At 30.0% G+C, this 23,863-nt stretch overlaps 1 protein-coding gene across 2 annotated transcripts in view; it reads left to right on the top strand.

The window, feature by feature from the left end:
• LOC111030962 (protein tipE) overlaps nucleotides 1-23,510 on the top strand; it is a 68,566-nt gene extending 45,056 nt beyond the window's left edge. The window contains exons 2-3 of one of the 2 annotated variants that reach the window (XR_002604151.1): nucleotides 22,685-22,841; nucleotides 22,965-23,510. Coding sequence is in view for 1 of the 2 variants with exons in the window: in XM_022310714.1 (XP_022166406.1) it covers nucleotides 22,685-22,775 (91 nt within the window). In the remaining variant the exon portion in view is untranslated. Of the gene's footprint in view, nucleotides 1-22,684 lie in introns of both variants that reach the window. The other variant, XM_022310714.1, reaches the window with a different exon arrangement.
• Nucleotides 23,511-23,863: the final 353 nt, after the last annotated feature.

Consider the following 23,863-nt stretch of genomic DNA (forward strand, 5'->3'; position numbering starts at 1 on the left):
ATATTATTATTATAAAACACAAAGCATACACAATCACAATAATAATATAACAAGCCGAGGCCGACAGCCGCGAGTATAATACGAGTTGACGGCAGTCTCGAAAAACCACGCCCATATATGACCATTTGTATTCGAACCATTTTATTGATGTTTCTTCACAATGTTTTATATTATTTTGTCACGAAACACCCGCGGCCCGTGGCCTCGCAACATTATCTCCATCCCCCTGCTCCCACCGCCTGGTATTTAACATTTTAACCTCAAAAACCCCTGTCAGCTCTCGAATGCACACACTGCCATGTGCGCCCATTATTTTCATCCTCTTATCATTATTCGCACGGCTTCTCTGTCTCTTGCGGTATATATATATACATTTATATATTATGACAAAACCGTAAAATAATATTTGAAAATTTTAATTTTAATACTCACAATATACGATACGATGCTGTGGCGGCGACGGTCGACGCTGATTGCTATTCGGATCACAACGACGCATCGCTACCGTGGTGGTAATTAATTTGGTAACTCATTTGCATATCTCGCGCCCTCTCTGCAAATTAATAATATATATTATAATATTAAATTATATACACACGTATAAACGTGACCTTATGCACAGTGGTCGAAGTGAGGGGGTGTACGGTGGGACGGCATCCTTCCACTTTTTATACTTCACATTTTCCATCCCACCACTTATTTTCAACGACCATTTAACTGATATATGAGCACTATATAACTTATGAAAGGCATGACTCCGATTTTTTTGAGCCATATTAAACACTGTTTATGCAGTTGCAACATTTATACTTTTAATACTATCAGTTTTCCGAGCGGTACACGGTGGAGACGACGCCAACAAAATTGAAACTAAAAACGTGAAGTTATAATATGTATAATATTATACTTCATAAAACGTAATATTTTTGTAATAATGACATAATAATCGATCTAACGACGATATTGCGAGACAATATTGTGTAATGATGATATCGATTTTGAAGGAAAACATAAGATAGAGGATTCAAATATTTTACCTGGAGCTTGAAGTACTGGTGGATTTGGAAATTGGGAAGGGGGTGATAATTTCCCAATTTCAATTTTAAGTATTCCTTGTGTATACTTATACCTACATACCGATAATCTCGTCTATAGAATAGGGACGGAAACGAAATGGTGGCATGTTCCTGTTTTGTATTTACTGAGGTATTATCTGGTATTTGTGATGAATAAATCACCCTGAGAATGGCTGTAATACAAGGTGTAATAGAAATACGAATACGTGACAAGAGGAAATTGATACTATAGTTAAAAGTATTATGAAAATTGTAATATAAATAATAGATAATTTAAGATTTACTTGAGACTAAAAATTTCCCAAAAGAATATTTTGAAAACGGTCTTATAAAAAATATTGTCATTTAAAAAAATAAACCACTTACTTGTTTTAAACAAATGTTTTTACCTTTGACATTTTTCTAAGAATAAAATTTACCAGATCACTGTCTTTATTTATTCATTTTATTTTTAAATGCAACAAAAATATGTAAATTAAAAAAAAAGTATTTTCAATACAAATTGGTTTTTGTTTACAGTACCTTCCAATTGAAAAAATAAAAATAAAAAATTGTACCCTAGACTTGTAACTCAAACGTCTGTAAATTATGTATACATACCTCTAAAAAAAAAAGAATGTCAATATAAATTAGAAAAAAAGTTAGGTTTCATTTGTCAGGTCATTGCGTCACACCTTGTATATTGCAGTACACTACCTACTGCGTATTATCTACCTTTGCTATACCTATATACCGTAGTGCTTAAAGTTATTATTACGGTTGGTCGACAATAATTCCGCCGCCGCGGAAACACGCGAAAAGCCGAACGACAAACGCTGCACGCGCTCGGTCGCAAAATTAAAACTCAAAAGTCGCTGGCGGAACGCGATATTTTCTAACAATAACGAGTATTATACTGCACGGCCGGACACGAAAAGGAATAATAATAATAATAATAATAATAATAATACGATTTAAACGGGGAAAATAATATAATATATAACATCTGAAGCCGTGACGGCCGCGTCCGGAGCGCATGAATTTATATACGGCCGCTTTAGCAGTCAAAATATAATCGGTATTTTTTTCGGTTTACCGAAAAAAAAAAAAAAAAAAAACCATACCCCAAGCTGGCCGAGCTACAGTTGCTGCTGCTGTTTGGGAGACGCCGAAAACGGTATTTTCAAAATGATGATATATACCACGGGTAATACAGTAATTGTATATATATATTATTTGTCCAAAACTCGTGCACGTTATATAATAAACAACTCGCCCTCCATAATATAGCGGAACTTGTTACAAACTTATTTATTTACAAGGGACTGAAGCCCCGAGTCTGCTTTTATTGTTAACCCTTATTGTTTACATTGATAAAACAAACCTTTTTATATTAAAATTAATAATAATTAACTGGCTTGAAAATATAATATTTTCCATTCGTATATTTTGTGAAAAATAATAAATATATGACGAGTGCCCATCGTATTATAATATAGGCGGTAGTCATAATAAGCGCAGTGCGAGTTTTGAGGGACAAATTTAATGGTTGGGAAAGCCAAGTCCCCCCAGGGACCCCCTCCCCATAGCCAATACCTGCCCGGAGCTATTTTATTAAAAAGCATTATAATCCATAATCACATGCTATATAAATATAATATAGAATAGGAACATGTAGCAAACGATGCTGCAGTTCCTGGAACTATATAATATAGTCCAGGATAATGTGATTTTTTTGAAACGATTTCTCAGCCGTTTCTTATACTTTTTTGAATCTTATCAAACCCGACCTCCGTGTTCGAGTATGAAGAAATTTCGAATTGATATAATCAACCCTCTATTTTAAGTTTATTTCACCAAAACACTTTTCCTCCAAACACAACTATTTTCGAGCACGTATATTATAGTACTCAAATACTCGTTATACATGCCTAGACAGGTACCTTTAAATTATTAAAGTACCTATTATTATTACACAACCGGAAAATTATGACGTTTTAATAGCTGCTGCAGGTACGTTGTTAAGTTGTAAACTTTTCAAATGTAAAATTAAGAATGTCGTAAAACTTATGCCGAGTACTCTAACTTATTAATCAAGCAATTTTCAGCGCCGAAACTGAAAACTTCTACCATTGTCTCATCAAACCATATTGTTTAACTACCCGCTATAAGACATTAAAAAAAATTACACACCAGATTCTTTCGTAGGTAATGAAGTTTTTCAGTAAACATAATATCTCTACGACTTTATATACGGCCCCGAGCTTTATTTTAACCTTGCGAGCTGTAAATTTTGCGCAAGGATTAAATTTAAAAACATCTCTGCTGAAAAATCAAAACTACAACCACAATAGTATATGATATTGTTCGAGCATTTAACCAGAAAAAAACACGTATTTACACGGTTGTCCAAGCAGTGGCGTAATTAAGGGGTGACGAGGGGGATAGATTTCTCCTCCACCAGAGCCTTTATAATATATATTATATCAATAGGCGCCACTCAAAACTACTTGAACATTTCGAATTTCACGTGTAAAAAAATCCACTCCCGCTCCAGGACTAATTCCTAATTACTATGTGTAAATAACTACTGTGTCCTAGATTCGTTCGAAATGTAGAACAGACCTGCGAACAATTTCGCAGGTATACGACGATCATTTTTTCATAAACCATTACTACAACTGTAATACAACCGCGAGGTTTATTTTAACTTTAAGAACCGTACATTTGTGCGAAGATTAAATTTAAATACGATGCTCCTCGTAAGTCAAAACTGCAACCTTATAGGCATAAAGCGGTGGCCAGCAATTATTGAACGGAGGGAAGTTTTAAAATTAATTATCTTTTTTTGACCAAATTAAATTAGTATTTTTGGCTTTACATATTAACGTTTCAAACGTGTGTTGGATTTCTTATTTAGTGACGTTATTGGTAACCGATACTTGACATTTCGAACAACTTACCTAACTAAATCGTGTTAATATGTTTACATTAACTTATTGCCCACCTTTGATATTGAGTAACACCACTAGAACGTGAATTTCTGTTCAGGACCTTTGGTAAACCAATAATTGCTATGTACTTAAAAGTTAGACTAAGCTAATAATACATGTAACAATAAACTATGATTACTGTCGCCTCAACGGAAAAATTGGTGAGTAGCTGACCACTCGGTGGCTATACCATTATGTTATTTTTATTATTAGTACCATAGATACATTTAAAGTATAATATAGAAATGTTCAGTTTATGACCAAGTCACGCTATATATAATAATACATATACACTTAAATATCAATATCGAATGACCATAAACAAGATAATGTTATATTTTAACGATTTATTTTCCCTTGTCGTTTTTCTAATCCGCGTTTGAATGGTATTCAATGGTTGAGAGTTGTTTTCTTTTTAGATAAATAATAATTGATGAAAAACAATTGCAATTATAATGTAAAATCGCAGAACGCAAATTAATTTGTTAAGTAATACAACTTCAACATTTTTAAATATTAGTCTTACATCTACAAACTATTTTAATGAAGTTTTTTTTTAACTTTATCGTTTTATAAATTTAAAAAAAAAATCATCATAATATGATAGCTAGAAATTTAGATTCAATAACACAACATTCGTGTGTGTACCTACCTAATACCTATATTTGCTATCACAAATGTTATCTGTTCAAGAAAAAACAAAATTTTATTTTAAATATAATATAAAACACGTTATACTAGTATAAGTTGTTCTAAGAATATTAATAATACGTACAGCAATTAAGTATAATTTTTTTTTTTATAAATGTGTTTTAATCATGTAAAATAAAGACGTATTATAATATACTTAAATATTATCAGCGATTTTATTTTTCCTCTGTGAAGGTTTTATGAACTTAAAAGATAAAAACAAATAATAAATGACGTAATCAGTAATTTTTGATTTTGCTCTCCCAAAAAATAAAACAAATGTTTTGTTTTTCGCGAAGGTTATATTGCAATAATAGTTGAAAATCACAGGACCCAAAGTCGTGGCACGATAAATATAATTACGAGTGAACAGTAAATGGCCGGTTTAGAGGCTGCTCGCGATTACCGTGGCATGAAATGAAAACGGACTGGGAAGAGGAAAAAAAATATTACTGTAATATCATACAGCCAAAATATATATATATATATATATGTAGATACACGTATTATAGCTGTTAAGAGAGGCGAAAGAAACGGCTCCGCGGAATTTAACGTTCGAATGCGATTTAACGGGCATGAGGAGATTAGCGAACGGCTCCCTGTGACCTGTTTGCACGACGAAATTAAAAATAAAGAGGAAACAAGTTTTAATACGTCACTGGGCATAATATATATAAATATATATATAATCAAGTCGGTAAAGCGGCAGACACTATATACGCGTCTAATCTACACTTCTACATCACGCCCGAGGTTTATATATAGTGTGTAATCAGATTACACGACACACTAAACTTTGATATAGTTCTACGGAGACCTTATTAAAAAGCAAAAGAAATTGTAGCCGAACGCGACAGGGACAGTGAATTTTTTCTCAGTTTTTTCTTTTTTTTTACTAAATCGTTTTACTTTGATTCGACGTCCCAAAAACGTTCGTTCGAAAATCCAAATATGATTATCTGATACGACCGAAAACGTATTAGATATTATAATATTATTACCGTAGGTATAGCGTTGTATCTATACCGATACAATTTAATATCATTTTATTTTATTTGTCACTAAAACTTTGATGGAAACAAAACAAATAAGAATAATGGGCAGAAATCGTGACCAAGGTCACATTGTAATCGAGTTTTGGTGCGGGGGATATTATGTGACCTTCAAACAATCCTGCGCAAATGCGTAATATGCGTTGTAACCTGCATGTAAGAAAAATAGAAAACGTGCTTTTATAATATATACGTTGCATTATAATGCTTTATACTAGAGGTACCTACGTAAATAAAATATAGAAATAAATTTTCAAAGTATAAATGACAACAATGATTGTGTTAAATAATTCATATTTTGTATTTTATAATTTGAAAAACTTTTCATCGACGACATTGTGAAAATTGCTATTATAATATAACATTTTTTAAAATACGTATGACGAAGTGTGTTTATAACATCTATAGTCACGCATTAGGTATGTATAATACGACGATAATGAGCACATTATTATAATATTACGTCTGTCATCCAAAGTCATTATATTATATTATTATATTATGTCGCACGTTATCTTCACGTTATCTATCGAAATAGATAAACTTCCAGGACACTACGTTTTTTTTCTTTTCTTTTTTTTTTTTGTATGCGTATAATAAATAATAATAATATTAAAGTAGAGTGATAATAGTGCGTCGTTTCGCGTGTCCTGCGTTTATTATAAGTTTATAAACACACCCGTGAATATTTTTTTTCTTTCTCGTTATTAATTTTTTGCTCTACTATATTATACATAATATATTATTTGGTATAGCCGTCAGCCATACCACCCTAGTCAAAACTATAATAATATTAAAAGTGGCTAATTCTTTTGACCGTGAACACTCATTACCTCGACAAGTATAAATGAAGATACATTCCTTTATTACTATTTAAAAAAAAATTAACATTTTAGAATACTGACTTACGATTGTAAACCAACACACGAGGGAGTCCTTTTTAGATAATAATTTTTTAAAAAATACATGAACGGAGTAGTAAACATACATATAAATGTTGTAAGGTGTATATAGCTGTACTACTCATCGAAACTTTGAATACTTAAAACTTATTGAATACTCATTGGAATATTCGATTTTGATATCACAAGAATACCAAAAAAATTATTCTGATTTGGAACATGATATTAAGTATAGTATTATTTTTGTTAAAAAAAAGCAAAAAATGATATCGATATAAATTTTTAAAATATTATTTGTTTTTAAATGTTGGTTTGCTAATGAATTCTAATGATGTAAGAAAATTTTTATCAAAATCGTTGCCCAATACTTTTTTAACTAACAAGTGGTTAGAAGATTCCACCCTTTATGCTGCATATACTTGAGTCGACGTCCATGTGTCGCCGCCCCCACCCTCTTTCCACGAAAACGTTCTTAAATTATTTAACCAACGGAAATTTTCGAGGCCAATCCAATATTTATAAGAGCCTCGAATTAATGTTTAATGAAATAATGGAGATTGTTTAGTATCGTTTTAATCCGACCAGGTCGAGTACATAATACATAGAATTATTTACGATTGGACCGCATCGGATCGCACGTGGAATGTATCGGTTTGGCATTTCGAGCTTTTAGTGACCATATAAAATTCATCAAACGCGTTCGTTCGTTTTCTCTGACGAATCCACTATATTAAGCGTGTACGGTGTTTTTAAATTGGCCAGTGACGTTGTAAAACTGTTTCCACCTAGGGAAATTCTAAAGTTTTCATAGGCAAAGCCATATACTCTTGAGGATAAAACGGCATATTATATTATGCAATCACGCAGACGCAAAAGTACACGATCCCGACGAAAATGTCTGCAATGGTAGCTGAGCTGGCAATGATAGGTATCAGCGATAATGTTAAACTTGGATGAATTTAAAGAGAAACCCTATTGCACGGTTGCCAAAACTATTAGAAATCCAAAGAAAAGAAAATTCGCATAACAGACGTCTTCAAAATACAATACTCACACGCGTGGACCCTACGTGTCCAACTTGTACAACTGCTTATGTAACAATAAGACACATCTTATGAAAATACTGTCATAACTCATAACACTCCACAAAATTTAACTTACGGAAACCGTACAGGAAATACTAGCACCGACTTTGTTGTAGATACAATCAGAAAATTAAATGAGATTCCTTAACGAAGGCGAATACGGACAGTTAATTTAATATAAAATCAAACGTTGTAAAAACTGAATAATAAATTTTGGTATTGAAAAGCTGGCTAATAAGTGTAATAGCCACTCAGTTGATGCCTTAAATTAATAATAAAATAAATATTAATTACAAACGGCACGTGACGCCGCCGATTTATTGAAAATCCTGTTGAAACGAACTTAAAAAAATAAGATGAAATGTAAATTTAAAACAAGGAGGGGATAGGGTTACATATGGACCTAACGTTATTGTTTATTTAAATTTAATATAATATCATGAAATACGCAATAAGCGATATTACATTTTTGAAAAAATCATTTTGAGCCGATCACACATTGTAGCTTATCATATTATTCAGTCAACCTTAAAATATGTAAACACTATGATTCGCTATGAGTGCTCACCTCAATTTTTTTCCCTAAATAATTTGTGTCAATTCAGATTTTTAGAATTTTTAAGCGTTTAATGAAACATATTTTCAATTATTTAAATGTTGATATCATTAAAAATGTAGCCCTTTAGATCCCCTTGCACCTTGCAATGTACATAAAATTGATGTCATTTATTTTATTTGTATCAAATGAATGTCGGTGATAATGATTGATTCTGATAGTACAATTTCTATCTTATGGTATCATAAATGGTTCAAACCTCTATTTATTATAATACTCTTTGGAAAATTATGAAATGTGATAAAATATGATAATATTTTTTAAAGATTTTGGAATTTATCTTTCTATGATTAGTTAGATAAATATACAAGTTTTTCACGTTATTTAGGTTATGATAACGAGTGTTTGGCAATAAGCATATCAACAATATGGTCAATATGATACAAAGACATTTGTCTATAAGACGCCAAAAGTATGCACATTGAAATGTGCCCTGAATTTTTATCTCATGGAATAACAATATTTTTAAATGTTTTTGAACTCTTAATTATTTTTTAATTTGTATAGTTTGTACGTAACTAGTTATGTTTTACTGATCACGATTTTGTAATAATATTTCAAGTTGAATGTTAAGTTTTGTTTTCTATGTTTTGATATAATTATAAAATTTTGTAAGTATTTATTTTACATTTATTCCGGATTTAACACATTCGTTATGATTTTCATCATACACAATAAAATAAAATGTCCCAATAATATTTATATTTTAGAGACTAATTTATTAAATAAATTCATTCCCAGTGCACATTCTAATGTAACTAAAAAGTTTAGGTTTATACTCAGAGCACATCGCAATGCATATTCAAAAATCTCTGTACCACACTACCACATTATCTGAAATTAATGAAAATCTACTGATTTTTATTCAAGTAGTAATATTCAAGAAGAAAGCAAAGAATAATGCTTTACTCGAAAAAAAATAATTAGGGACTGAAAGAGGAAGGGTCGATAAAAACTCATTTTTTTTTTCAATTTGACTTATCATTTTATTGTAAATTGTTAAGTTGGTTGATAATTATATAATTTTTGTTTTAAAATATTAATGAATTTAAATCAATATTTGAAAGAGTAGTTTCTGACTTATTAAAATATATATTCTAAGAATAATGACAGATTGTATAAAATATATAATAATATAATATAAATATATTTTTGTATAATCTGTGGAAAAATCGTCCTTACAAAATACGGCTTTGAAAAATACATGTTATATTGGATAAAAATAAACTATTAATTATAATACTTTTGTAGTTTGAACTTTAGTAAATGTATAAGACATCGAACATAAACATAAAAAAAAGTCAACTGATTAACAGTTTTAATGTAATTTCCTTCAAGAAAAAAACTTGATTCTCATTTGAAGGTTGTATCACCATAATATAAAACACTTCTTAAATGATATACAAACCTAAAAATTTGAAAAAATGTTTTAGTAGGTACCTATACAAAGTATAGACCTAACCTAACCTGTGCAAAAAAAATTACAAAAATCAGAATCTAATTAATATTATATTCATCATAAAAGGAAAAAAATTAGGTAAGCCTGCTTGGTGAATTATCCTGTATTTATACAATAAATATTAATTTATGGTAATCCGTGATTTTTTTTTTTTTTTGTTTTCATGATGATCGAGTTTAAACAGTAGGTATGATGACAAAAAAATGTTATTCCAATCGTATTTAAAGTTACATATAAAGTAAATAATTGATGATTAATACAATATAGGAACTATATTATGTTGATAATTAATTATTAAATTTACAGTTTTTTTTTTTTACTGTAAATCAATTGAAATAAATTGAAAATACTAAAAATATCCAAGAAAAAATTCACTGATAAACTTCAAAATATTACATATGCAAACATATTTATATTACATATTATAATTTATAAACGCAATACCCTATTATATATATGTATAGATAATGAAGTAAAACGCGTGCGAGTAATTACATTTTAGCTTTCGATCGATTTCGCCTTATGTATGTGTATAGTTAGTACCTAGGTACAGTATATTTGCTTCGTTCAGTTAATAAGCTGTTATAACCGCAAGTCGAATACTGTACATTATCTATTATTATATTTATGCAAAGATCTATTAGAATAGTGTTTTCATTTTCTCATTAAAATTCCAGTGTTTTTGAAAAGGAACAAATTTTAAATAGAGAACAAATCTTATTTTGATCCTCAAGACGTCGTTACGGCCTCAACTGTATTTTTTCATCATCGTCATCAATCTAAAGTAATATACTCATTATTTCAGAAAAAACTGGTTTCTAAACAATTTTGGGATAGTAGCTTACTACTTTACTAGCTTATTAGTTAAAGTACCTATTTAATGTTTAAAAGCAGAGAGATGGATCAAATTTGTGGGCAGTAGATGTGTATCACTCCACTTAGCGCATTCATAATTTACATACTATTACCTATAACTGATAACCTTGATAACTTCGTTCAAAATTTGATTTGTAAGCAACAAAGTACTTTAAAAAATATTTTTTAAAAGAATATTTTTGTTTTCAACTACTTAAAATCATGTGAGGAAAAGTTGAAATGTTTAAAAATTATGATAGTATCAATTTACCCGGTATATAGATATTATATGTTAAACTTAAGTCTGGGTGGAATCAATAACCGACTAAACCTCTACAAAATCGGTAGAATAAATTTACTTTCACACTTAAAAACGTGAGAATATACATAATAATATTAGGTATGTATTGCTGGTTTAATATTGTGATCGATATTTGGTCATCGCTAACGTTTCGCTCCACGCGATACAATTGCAATGCTTGAATTTGTCTTCAGAAATCGCAATAACTATGGCTGGAAAATATTATGGTAGTACAAACATTAAATTATCATGTATATTGAATGAGTTAAAACAAAATATCTCTTTCCGTGCGATTAGTTTTCGAACTTAGAATCGAACGAAATAAACAACATGTAATATATTATATCACATTATTATAAATTATAATATATATATATATGTGTGTATATATACCTAACGAGCGCCGATATGTCTGTATACTTAAGTATGATGTGGGAATTTGCAAAACTTCGGAAAAATTTATTATCAATAATAAAAATAAAATGTCTTTACAAACAGGAGATAATATTTAATGTATCCTCTGTCAGTTTCTGACAAAAAACCTGAACACTTGATTTAAACGGATAAATTAATACTTCAACACTTAAATTATAAACATCGATAATTAGATAAAGATATTAAATAGTTAGAATTAAATTATACAAGCAACTAACATTTAGATTAGAGATAAGCCGGCGGTATTTCGGAGAAGTGAAGTAATTTTTATTTTGGAAAAGAATAATAATAATAATATTAGTTGTTATTTAACAGCATAAATTAGCATACAACATAAATGTGTTTGACTTTTTTGGCCTAGAAACAGAAGTGTGTATTTATCGCACTCGTATTTTCACTTCCAATAGAAATACAAAGCATATAAGATTATCCAGTAATATGACTAATATATATAGTAAGTAGATATATACACAAGACATCATATCTCAATTTTTTTTAACAGTATTTGTACAATCTGTAAAGTTATTTTTTTTACAATAAGCACAAGTGATGTTTTAGATTTACATGAAATATTAGAAAAAATTAATATAAATTAAATTTAGAATATTTTTGACAAGGGACATGTGCGAGGTGGCCATCCATTGATGGAATTAAATGGTCAATTTAAATTAAATTTATCAATAAAATAACAATTATTTATCATTCGACAAAGTCAATATTGCAACATTTTTTAATATAAGCAAAAAAAACTTCAACATTTGAACATTTCTCTCTGAAAACCTGTTAGCATCTAATCTACTCAAATTATCAAAACCAGTTCTATACAGCCTTAAATTCTAGCTTCTCTTGCAAACAAAAATTGCATACCCATAGTTATTAAAGCCACTCCAATGGACGACGTCAGAGCAAAAAGTTGAAATAATTGCTAACTCAAAATTTCCCAAAATGAATCAAGCCATAGTCCACATTAATTCAACTGACGGTATTTAACAAATTCGACAAAATATTATCTCACTCGGGAATATAACTGAAGCATCCAACATAAAATACCCACTTCTCTAACTCTAAGACATGTCAATATTTGTATATACTTTATTTAAATTTCATGTATATTCGTTTATATTTCCTTCTCTAATGCCAATAGTTGTACAGGCTAAAAACCAGATATTGTAATAATGCGTTGTCTATTGTTGTTGAAGGATTAATAAATTACAAAAAAATCAAATATGTATCCACAAAATGACCACCTTACGCTTTTCTAATAACGGATTAGTTTATATTCTTACAACATCAACCAACAGTCGTCAACAATCTAATTAATGAGCACTCGGCTATATATTTATTATGTCGACAATAAAAAAACCGCAATAGGTACTCAAATTAATAAACACATAAAAAAGCAATATCCTATTAAATGCTTGTATTCTAGCTGTGCCTAACTATGTTATCCTCAAAGCACTAGAAAATCTTGAAGTAAAAATAACCTCTCCCATTACCACGTTAATAGATGGATTTCCATTAGATGAGTTGGCACACATGACAAGCTTTCAAAGACAACTATATTATAGTTTGAGCATCGACGACTGCTTTAAACTTCCCTCGGATCGATATTGGTATCATACGAAACTATGCCTGCTACATATCAAATATTTATTACGGACGACCACCCAATCACTTGTTTCCTTTGGTAATCCAACTTCATCGTGAAAAAAACATTGACAATAACATATCTTTTGTTCCCATACATAAGAACACATCAAACAATCCGTCAACCAATAGTATGAAAGGCGACAACGAGATAACACATTATTAATTAATAAAGACATAGAACCTGGCACAATACCAAATCAAACAATACAAGGGAAGTACTTTAGCCCAACTCGAGGGCCACCAACATATTGAGCCCAAACTGTGTGAAGTGTACAGACGTCCAACACTTGTATCGACCTGTCCTTCTCCACCGTTACCTCCATCATTACAAACTTCACTTATACAACCACACTGATAGGAAATTCAAAAACAAATAAAATCATAAAATAATTTGATATCCTTGTAATTCGTATAACTACGTCACTACGAACCAAAGCGTCGAATATCTGATGTACGAAAATTAGTACATTGCAATTATCTGTTTAATAACATAACCCAGATATATCCATTAGTTATTCAAATCGATTTTAGTCCACTATTTAGATAAGTATTTTTATCACGTATTATTAATTTAGCCAGTTTTTTAACTTAAGCAATTAGATGACTACCTAACATGTAATGGATACTAACAATGTATTAATAACAATTTCTCCTGTCTTTAATTGTGTTATAAACCTGTTATTTATTTTCTTCTTTTTTCAACTTTACTATGTTTGATTATTACGAATTACACAAATTTTGTTTTTATTTTTAGTTCACTTTTAATATTAACTCAGCTCAACTGTTTATTCAAGGATATGCTTATTTGATGAGCTAGTTACTTGTTTATTTAATATATTTTTCCATATTGTATTTCTTGTTAGTTGTTTGTTGTAATAAATTTAATTCAAAAAGCGAAAATATATATATTCACGATATTTACATTATTATTAAGTAAAACCGAAGTATGTACCAAAAGTCAAAACTAGTCGAAATATATATAAAAGGTCCACTCTTGGCTTTCTAATAGTAACATCAAAACGAAAATGACAGAATTAGCTAATCTTATCTTTCAAGCTGCACACCCACAGAAGATTACCCAGAACATCAATCTCCACAATAAAACCAAAATCAAACTTTTAATTAATTTTCTCCCGTGTACAATACAGACAACAAAAGTCAAGCAATGTCATTATTTTTATCCCTATTCTATCTATCTATTACTAATATTAACTAATTCGTTATTAAAAATTCAATTATTATAACATTGAATAAATCCCAATGACCCTCGTAATAATCACTGGGGTCACTTTAAATAAAATAAAATAAAAAATAATCTATCGTATGGCTTACTTTTAATGACTAAATATGGACCTGAGATCGATCATACATGACCCACGGGCTTTCCATGAGTTGAAAAAAAGTATACCTTGAAAAAAAAGGTCGGAAATATTCTTGTGGTTATGGATTGATGGATTATATTACATTTACCTATAATATGCTTTACATGTTAACCGTTGGAAACGACGTATAATCATATTAAAATGATCAGCAGTCATGTTGCTTATAAGGTATTTATAATACATTTTGCCTATATGGCTATACTGGGTGATTATTTTGACAGTAAACTCTCATTACCTATCCCGAAAAGTTTCTGAAAACATGTCCTTACATGGTTTAAAATATGTATTACAAACCAACTTTTTTGATAGATTTTATACTTATAACTTTAGTTGTGAGTTTTTTTTCTTTTTTGTTCGACAATATTCATTTTACATTTTATACTCCGAAATATGTTTCTGAGAACATCAGAATATAAAAATTGAATTTTGGATGAGTAATTAATTAATTATATGTAATTTAAAAGTATTTAAATTCAAGGTGATCGGATTAGTGAACCCACATTTCGAGAAGTACTATCAGCCTAGAGCCACCGTTTTAGCTTTATTTTATTACTTGAACAATTTTAAATATGGGTAGTAGGTACATACATGCAATTTAATGTTTATGTATCAAAAAATATATTACATATATAATATTTATTGCTTTTGAATGTGAAATTAAAATGTATGTTGACACCCAAAAAGTAAAATTCTAAAAACAAAAATATAGCTACAAATATGATTAATTTTTGTGTAGTGACTCCAAATTGTGAAAAAATATATTATTTTTAAAAACATTAATACTTTTAGAGATCATGAATTTTCACTGTTAAAAGAACCATACTGTGTAACGCGAAAGAGATAATATTCTGTTTGTATTATGAACATAAATTAGAAGAGAAAAAAAACTGAAACGAGAATGTGAAACGTTGTTTTAAAAATTCATGGCGTCGCGCGTCGCCGAATGACAAACGTACAATTCCGTCTTGCAGCCCGTTTTTTCTTCGCAAACGACAAAAAAGTTTCCTATTATAATAATATACAATATGTTAATGTTTCAGCCATTAAAAATTTTACTCGCGAAAAACCTAAGTTCGAATATTCAGCAAATGACCCCCGGCCAACCGTGCCACTAATAATAATAATATATAATTCTTATTTATAATAATGCTTAATATTTTTTTCAGCTTGTTTTCACAAATAATGTTAATAATTGCTAAAAAAATTGCTACATCTTTATTGTTTTATTGTTGTATTACAAAATACCTACAAACACAGATCGCAGTAATAGTTTATTATAATCATAATTTTCGCCATTTTAACATAGAATTATAATTACCTACTTACTGGATTGATGCTTTGGTAAAATCGATAATTTATCTATAATATCGATTGTAATGATGGCATTCTTTCAAAATATCTTTCAGTCTCTACAATTTTAAATGACTCGCAGCATTTAAATGTCTGTACTCGTAGAACCACCTTATTATTTCGTGTTTTAAATAAATATTAAATTTAGATCACGACCGTAACGAGACAGCTTTATAGTAATACGAGTTTTATATTATACATAGGTATACACTATACATACCTACTAAATAATAATATATACCTACTGCATAGTGCAAACTTCCAGTGGGTTATTTACCTTTTTATATGGAATTAAATATGGTATAATAAACAACATGTTTACTAGATATTGTGATTTTTTAGGTTTTCAATTTCGTTGTCCAACATTTTTTATTTTATATCCTGGATTAGAATATTTTATTACAAAAAGGAATCGAAAAAATAAGTACCGGTAATTGCAATTGTATTTATAAAGGTTAGGTTAGATAAGCTGCATGTAGAAGTTTATTTAGACTGTAGGATTAATTTATATAATAGATTACCATAATATATATTTTTAAAAATGCAGTGGAATAATACTTGTACTCAAAAATAAAATAATCTACTGCGAATCATGATATTTCATAGGTGTTTAAAAATGTACAATAAACTATTGGATTTGCAATCAAATAATGCATTGTGAATGTAATTCGAAGTTTTTAAGACTTCTTCATAGTTGTACTGAAGTAGTTCATAAGAAAATCTCACTAAAAACACAAGTTAAAAATAACGAAGGAGAGGTGAGTGATAATTAGTTTTTAATGAGAAATCTTCACTGGTTTAGAGTAAACCGAGCTTCAAAAGACACATTTTTTAAAATTTATATTGACCGATTAATAATATTATTACTATTGTTGAACTTGTTGTTTTTTAATATACAACAAGTCTTATGAATCATTATATTGTATAAAGATATAAGCTCGGCAAGGATTTTTTAAAGATGGTGTTTTAATTTAATATTTAAATAAAACCATAGAGGGGGCTCTTCACACATCCAATATATTTTTGGATTATACGCACGAAGTCGGGGTATATTAATACCCAAAACACCGCCTTTTTCTGGTGGACATATATCTTCCATTATAATATGTTTGTTTATATTTATTACTTACAGGGCAACGCTCTTCTTAATAATATTATAGTAATGGGTTGTAAAATGTGTGATTTAATTTTTTGTTAAAACAATTTTCGTAGCTTGCAAGGAGTCAGCAGACAAGTGATATCGCACGGAATCGTATATTTTCTAAATATACCCATATATATATATATATTATGTACACAAACATACCTAATATGATAATATTATACAAAATGGAAGAGATGTCCTTCGTCCGAGGTCGTAGCGAGTTTTATTTTTATTTATAAGCCAATAGCGGTAAACACATCACGTACTGCGTACTATACCGACGGAAAATTCGATTTGGCATTTCAATTCGTTAGCTAGCGTAGTGCTGACGAAAATAGAGAGCGCGCAAAAGAAAAATATAGATTGTAGAGTAGGAGAGTATGCCACATCCATGGTTCGTATTCCAGTGCGAAAGGTCTGCCTATGTATGATAGTACCTATATGTATTTTCTATATTATTTAGGTTTGTATTTCGTAAATGGCCTACGTGGCGCAAGAAGATTCTTTGATACATTTCAACGGAAAAATGGGGTCTCTCACGTGGTAATCCCGTAACCTAGATCCAAAGAATAATAATTTATTCTTCAGACGTGGTTACGGGCACACGACGTACCTACGATAGTATTATAGGTCGTTGTAATATATACTTCCGGTTCGAATATAATGTGGCGGACACCCTGACGCTATTGTGGAATACAACGAGAGTGGAAGGAAATAGAATATGTACCTACCACCGAGTTCATAATAATATAATACTACCCCCTAGAACGTCTGCAACGGTTGTTGAGCTGCATTGGACTTATGATCCGACGGATAGCATCAACCCACATTAAACGTAATACCTTGCACCTACAATATAAATAAAATAAAATATTATAATCATATTATGATGTTAATAACATACACGTTTTCTATTGATTGCGAGGCATAGACGGGCAGCTGGTGAATTGAATGAATTATGGTCGACTGCAAAAAGCAACTTATCGAGTCAATTTTTAGATTTTGGTCATCAATTTAATACTTTAAACATATTCATCTGCAGCTATACACTGTCAACTTTCTAATAAAAAGAACAGTGATAACACGATGTTTTATATTTTTCGTCTCCGAGTTATGAACACATTTCAATCATAAAAAATAAAAAATGTCTTTTAATACATTTTTTTAAATTACTTCCCGGGCGACACAATATGTATGTATTATACTAATCTCATTATATTTCTTAATTAATATTCTTTGATTTCATAATTTATTTATATCTTAAACGTATAATTTCCTAAGACATTTTAGCTAGACTAGACAGTGTGCAATAATCACTAGGATGCTTTTTAAAAAAAATGTTCAGTTGTTATTTTAAAAGTGTGTAAGATAAGCTGAGTAACGGCTTAAGTTAAATTGATATAGTATCCATATCCATACTAAACTTTAACTTTTATAGTAAAATACGTAGTTTTATTGAACTTAATTAACTTATAACTTAACATTTTTAAAATAAACTTAGTCAAACTTACTTAAAATAATTTTCTCCAAGTAGCTAATGTTGACTCCGCACATATTTTGGTATAGATATAAAATATACAATACAGTAGGTACAGCCTAAAAATGTATAGGTAGCTAAAAAATTGTTTAGACGCACAATTTAAGTTAATAAAAATTTGAAATTAATTTAATAGTCACAAAAAAAAAAAAAAAATAGTAGTCAATAGTTGTCACCAAAAAATGAATTTTAGGTAGAAGATACCCGGGATCGCAAAATGTGTTTTAATATTTTAACGAAACTACCCACACGATATATTATTCTTGATACTGTAGGCATTATGTTTACTGATAAAATTGTCTACTTTTCAATTTATAGACCCCTGAACCCCACCACAGGTCTGCAGTGGGTTCAGTATTATAATATTACATGCGCATGATATCGAAAGCCATGCTGTTTTTCCTTTGTACGTTTAAGCCGGGGCACTAAGTATGCAAATCCGATGCACGTACGCGTAGAAACAAGTCAGTTGCCTAACTTTCGCTGTTTAATAATATTATTTATTATTTTCGAGATTGTGTTTTCAATTTAAGATATCTCTGCTCGGGAGCACAAGTTGAATTAGGTAACAAACTTTAGCATGTATTCTCGATACACACACACACACACACACACACACACACACACACACACACACACACACACACACAATATATATATTGAAATCGATTCGTTTCCAAATACAGCGATGGTACGCAGTATCTCGTCGATTGCCACCGAACGAATTGGACAACACAACACGCACACCGCTAAAATCGTAAAACAATGTAACATAAATATAACATTAATATGTTCCGATCGTCGGATTGTGCAGCTCTAAATCGTATCTTGACGATGCGTGATTAGATCATAATATTATACAGTAGTGGACAGAATCATTCGAAAAATCTATAAAGATAACTTAATATAAATATTATAATATCCCTACAGCAAATTAAAGGTGAAAAAATGTTCTTACACATGAGCAGATATCATTACTTCTATATAATATAGTCTTGTTGGCTTTAACTTTTTCCCATATATATTACGATTAGGACATGCAATGAGCGACCATCTGTTTTCTATAATATATTAATATGATCTAATAGATGAAATCGCAAAAGGTCATAATAATTCAATCTTAATAGTGTGGCAGCTATCGAACGTCTAGTTCACCCACCCAGACTCGAGTGTTGTGTTTCGAGGATTATAGTGGGAAAACGGATTACTCAGCGGTCAGAGTTCGTAAAGTGTACGCGAAACGATACGAAGACGACGACGACGTTATTGTAACGAAGCGCAGACAGACGACTAGAATTCCGTGTAGAGTTTAAAAACGGAAGAGATGGTTTTTTTTTATACGATCTCCGTTGAACGCATCATATAAATAAAAACGTTTCTTATCTTTACCACTCTCGTATGTGTATGTGTTGTGTGTGTGCGTGTGTGTGTGTGTGTGTGTGTGTGTGTGTGTGTGTGTGTGTGTGTGTGTGTGTGTGTGTGTGTGTTCATACATTTAATGTGTGTTTGGGTGTATACTGAACATACATAAAACGACACTCTGCTCGCACGCATAAATAAAATACGTATTTTTATTTTTATTATTTTATTTTTTTATCTCGGAACTGTTATTATTTTTCCAACGAAGTAATTGTGATTTATAATACTTGTATAGGATTTAACTTCATATATATATTTGGGTAGAAATTAATTTCATTTATTTTGTTTTGTGCACTATATATATTTTATAATATGTGGTAGGTACTAGGTACATTGTATTATATTTTATGTGGATCCTTTTGCGGATGACTTAGTGATAGCGTATGCTCCAATAACAAGATGTCGGATTATTCGTCGTATTCCGATAACGATTTATTTTTATGCCAACGTCCTCTTTAAAAAAATAATACAACTGCTGCTCCTTTTAACTGATTATACTAATATTTTCCAATTCAACTTTTGAAAAAAAAATACTTGCACATAAGTGTTAAGTATTTATACAGTGTTCTTTTTTTGTCTAGTTTTAATCATACAATATTAAGTTTAAATATCGAAAGCAGAACAAAACCAGAAATATTGTTGTTTTAATATATTGGGTATGCATTATAGTGAATAAATGAAGATTTTAAGTAGATATAGATGAGTGTTAGTGAGTCATAGTAGATCACGACTTTTGCGGACTGTCCAGTGTCAATTTAACATTGGTTTTAAAAATATTATAAAATTAAAAACATTTTATTCTTATTAAAAAAATAAAATGAAACCACTATTGTGAGAAAACATGTAAAAAAATTGATTTGTTATTGACGATGCTGGCTTAACAAGCTATACCTGTAAAAATACAAGAAATTGACTAAACAAATTAATGTACCTATCTCCGAGGGGTCAAGCACGATTCAGGGAAAAAGAATACTAATATAAAAAAAAAATAGAATTCGTTGGTAATAAACTCATGTCCAATGAATAATTTTTTTGAAAATAAATTAATGAATACATTTTTATAAATTGTATCATATGACTCAAATAGGTGTATACTGTATAGTATATTATAATATTATACGAAGATATCAATAATTATGATATAGGTGCTGTGTAAATAAAACAATATAATAATATATAATAATATGTTATCTAGTGCGAGAACTCGGTTCGCCGGTTTTTAGCAAAGCGACTCTATTACTTATATTATTCTACTGTAGCTGTCCTTATAAGCGTTGAACATGTTTTGACAACAATTTATCGCGTTAATATTTCATCTCCGGAGGAATTCTGTGCAGCAGAGACGTTTTTATTTTCTCGAGTCAAATATATTAGTTACCCCGCGCGAATCGTATATATATATATATAAGTGTGTGTGTGTGTGTGTCTGAGTGTAATAATATATAAATTGTTCAAGCGAAACATAAATTTAAAAACGTTCCTATGAAATAAACCGGGTGCTATAAAGTTTTGTGCGAAACTCGCGATTCTCGAACTCGGTTTCGCTGCGGGACAAAGACATGTACCAATTATATCATTCGTGCATATTATGCAATATATTAAGGTTTAAATTAAAGTATTTTATATATTAATTCAGCCTTACAGGTAAATTGTGTTACCCATATATCACTTAACGTTCGCAGCAATCGTTTATTTTTGTGTGGTAATGAGTGTAGGTGATCCACGGCAAAGTCTATATGGTACTAATAACGTCTGAAATTCTGTACTTAGGGCCATAGGTTAAGATTTTATTGAATTTCAGGGGGGAGGCTTAAATCTTTTCTTACAAAATAAAAAGTTGTGGCAACGGAAAATGTTTAATAATTTTGAGGGGGTCTTTCAATATTTTGTTATTAGTTATTTATAATTGTATATTATAATAAACTTTGATCTGTATTTTATATTTGGTCAAAACCACCTGATGAATGTGTCAAAAATATGACGTGATGGTTACATTTAACGGAGTTTAAGACAGGGTAAAGCCACTGGCATCATTTAATTTGTCAAGGACAATGCCGTGTAGGATCAGCTACAATTAATAATTACATCTACTGTATAAAATCAAAGGTTTAAACGGGTAACCCTTATGTAAATTCACAGTTTTTGACCGACTTTCATAAAATGTCCGTCTATAGATTCAACAATATTCGTAGTGACATGGCCTACTTTGTATTACTTTCTTTTGAATACATAAATGTTCAATTTAGTTGACTCACGGAAAACCATAATTTTTTATTTATAAATTGGTTATAAAAATAAAATAGTTATAATAATTGGATATAATTGTACACTCTGTATACCCAATTAATAGTATTAAAAAACTGCGCAGTTTACGTTTAAAGGTGTTTAACAAAGAGTAAATCCCCTTGTTGTAACCTCCATCTCCCGGAAAGTTGTTAAATAATAAGAACATTTACATTCAAAAATCATTTTTAAATAAAATCTGTCGACAATTAGTTTTACNCCCCCCCCCCCCCAACACATAAAAATAAAAAATCTTGATTTAAACTGGTCACACTGATTGTAACTAACTCACTATACTGTACTTTTTATGAATTCGATTTTTGCCCAAAAATTATAACGGCAGAAAACAGTAAAAATTATAAAATATAAGACATGCCTTACTTCGATGATGACTGCCCCGGCCCCATTCCCGAGACCAAAAATCCGGCCCAAAAAATGCGAAAATCATTAATCCGTCATTGTTGTTTTTGTTACAGCGATCACTCGATAAGCACCCGGGTAGAACGGCTGGACGAAGCAATAATGGAAGCGTCCAGAGCACTGCAGGGCGAACCGAGCGGATTATGACAATACTCGGAGACGAGCTGCTGAACACGTGTAATTCGGCGCCAACTGCATAATAATATACAACGCGTAATGATTATTATAATACAACATATAATGTCATAATATTGTATACTTATTATTATTATTATTATTATTATTATTTATTACTATTGAAATTGTTGTTGTTGTTATAATATTATTGTCGTCCAGCGATGAGGCTCTGTCACCAGATGAGCAGACTTCCACGTGTCGACGAACACGTCATGTCACGTACAAACTGCTCGAGTTACTTCAGTTCGGATCGAGACACTGCAGTAGTCATTATTATACATTACATATTATTATAATACACGTGTACACATATATTTATAAAATATTATACTATGTGTTTTAAAGTGTACGTTAGCAAAAAATGTGTACAGTTATATTACGAGTTGTTAAGTTTTCATTTTTTGAAACGCAGTAAAATTATAAAATATTATACAATAAGAATTATTGAGTATTGATTTAGATTTATATGCAAATGCAATACTATTATTATTATAATTTATAATTATTTTTATTATTATTATAACTATTATAATATAATAATAACATAAAATTGTACATGTGAACAATACATTTGAGCTTGCATATTTTGTACAATAATATTATTAATAATATATATATATATATATATTATATATTATATATGTATATATATACATATATATAATATATAACGCACATTTTAACGAATAAAAAGAAAGTATAGAAATGCCGTTGATAATAAAAAATAAAATAAACGATTTGTTTTACTTTATTGTTGTTTTATTACATCATCACTATAATATTTTCCATTTTATTATACGCTTCGTAGTAACTAGTAACTAGTAATAAGTATATTATGATGCCACGTGGTGAGCACTGTGTACAAGACGTATGTTTCGTAATATTATTACATAAACGCATAATGATAATATAATCATAAGCACTGCCAGGGTATACTAAAATAATTTTGGTTTTACAGACTTAGGCCTTGATCAGTGACTAACACTACCCTTCAACCTTCCAATTACTTCAAATTTAATGCTCATTTAATTAAAAACAGAATATTATTTGGTATATAT

Source organism: Myzus persicae, unplaced genomic scaffold, assembly GCF_001856785.1.
Source record: "Myzus persicae strain clone G006 unplaced genomic scaffold, MPER_G0061.0, whole genome shotgun sequence".
In the NCBI taxonomy this organism is placed as follows: Eukaryota; Metazoa; Arthropoda; class Insecta; order Hemiptera; family Aphididae; genus Myzus; species Myzus persicae.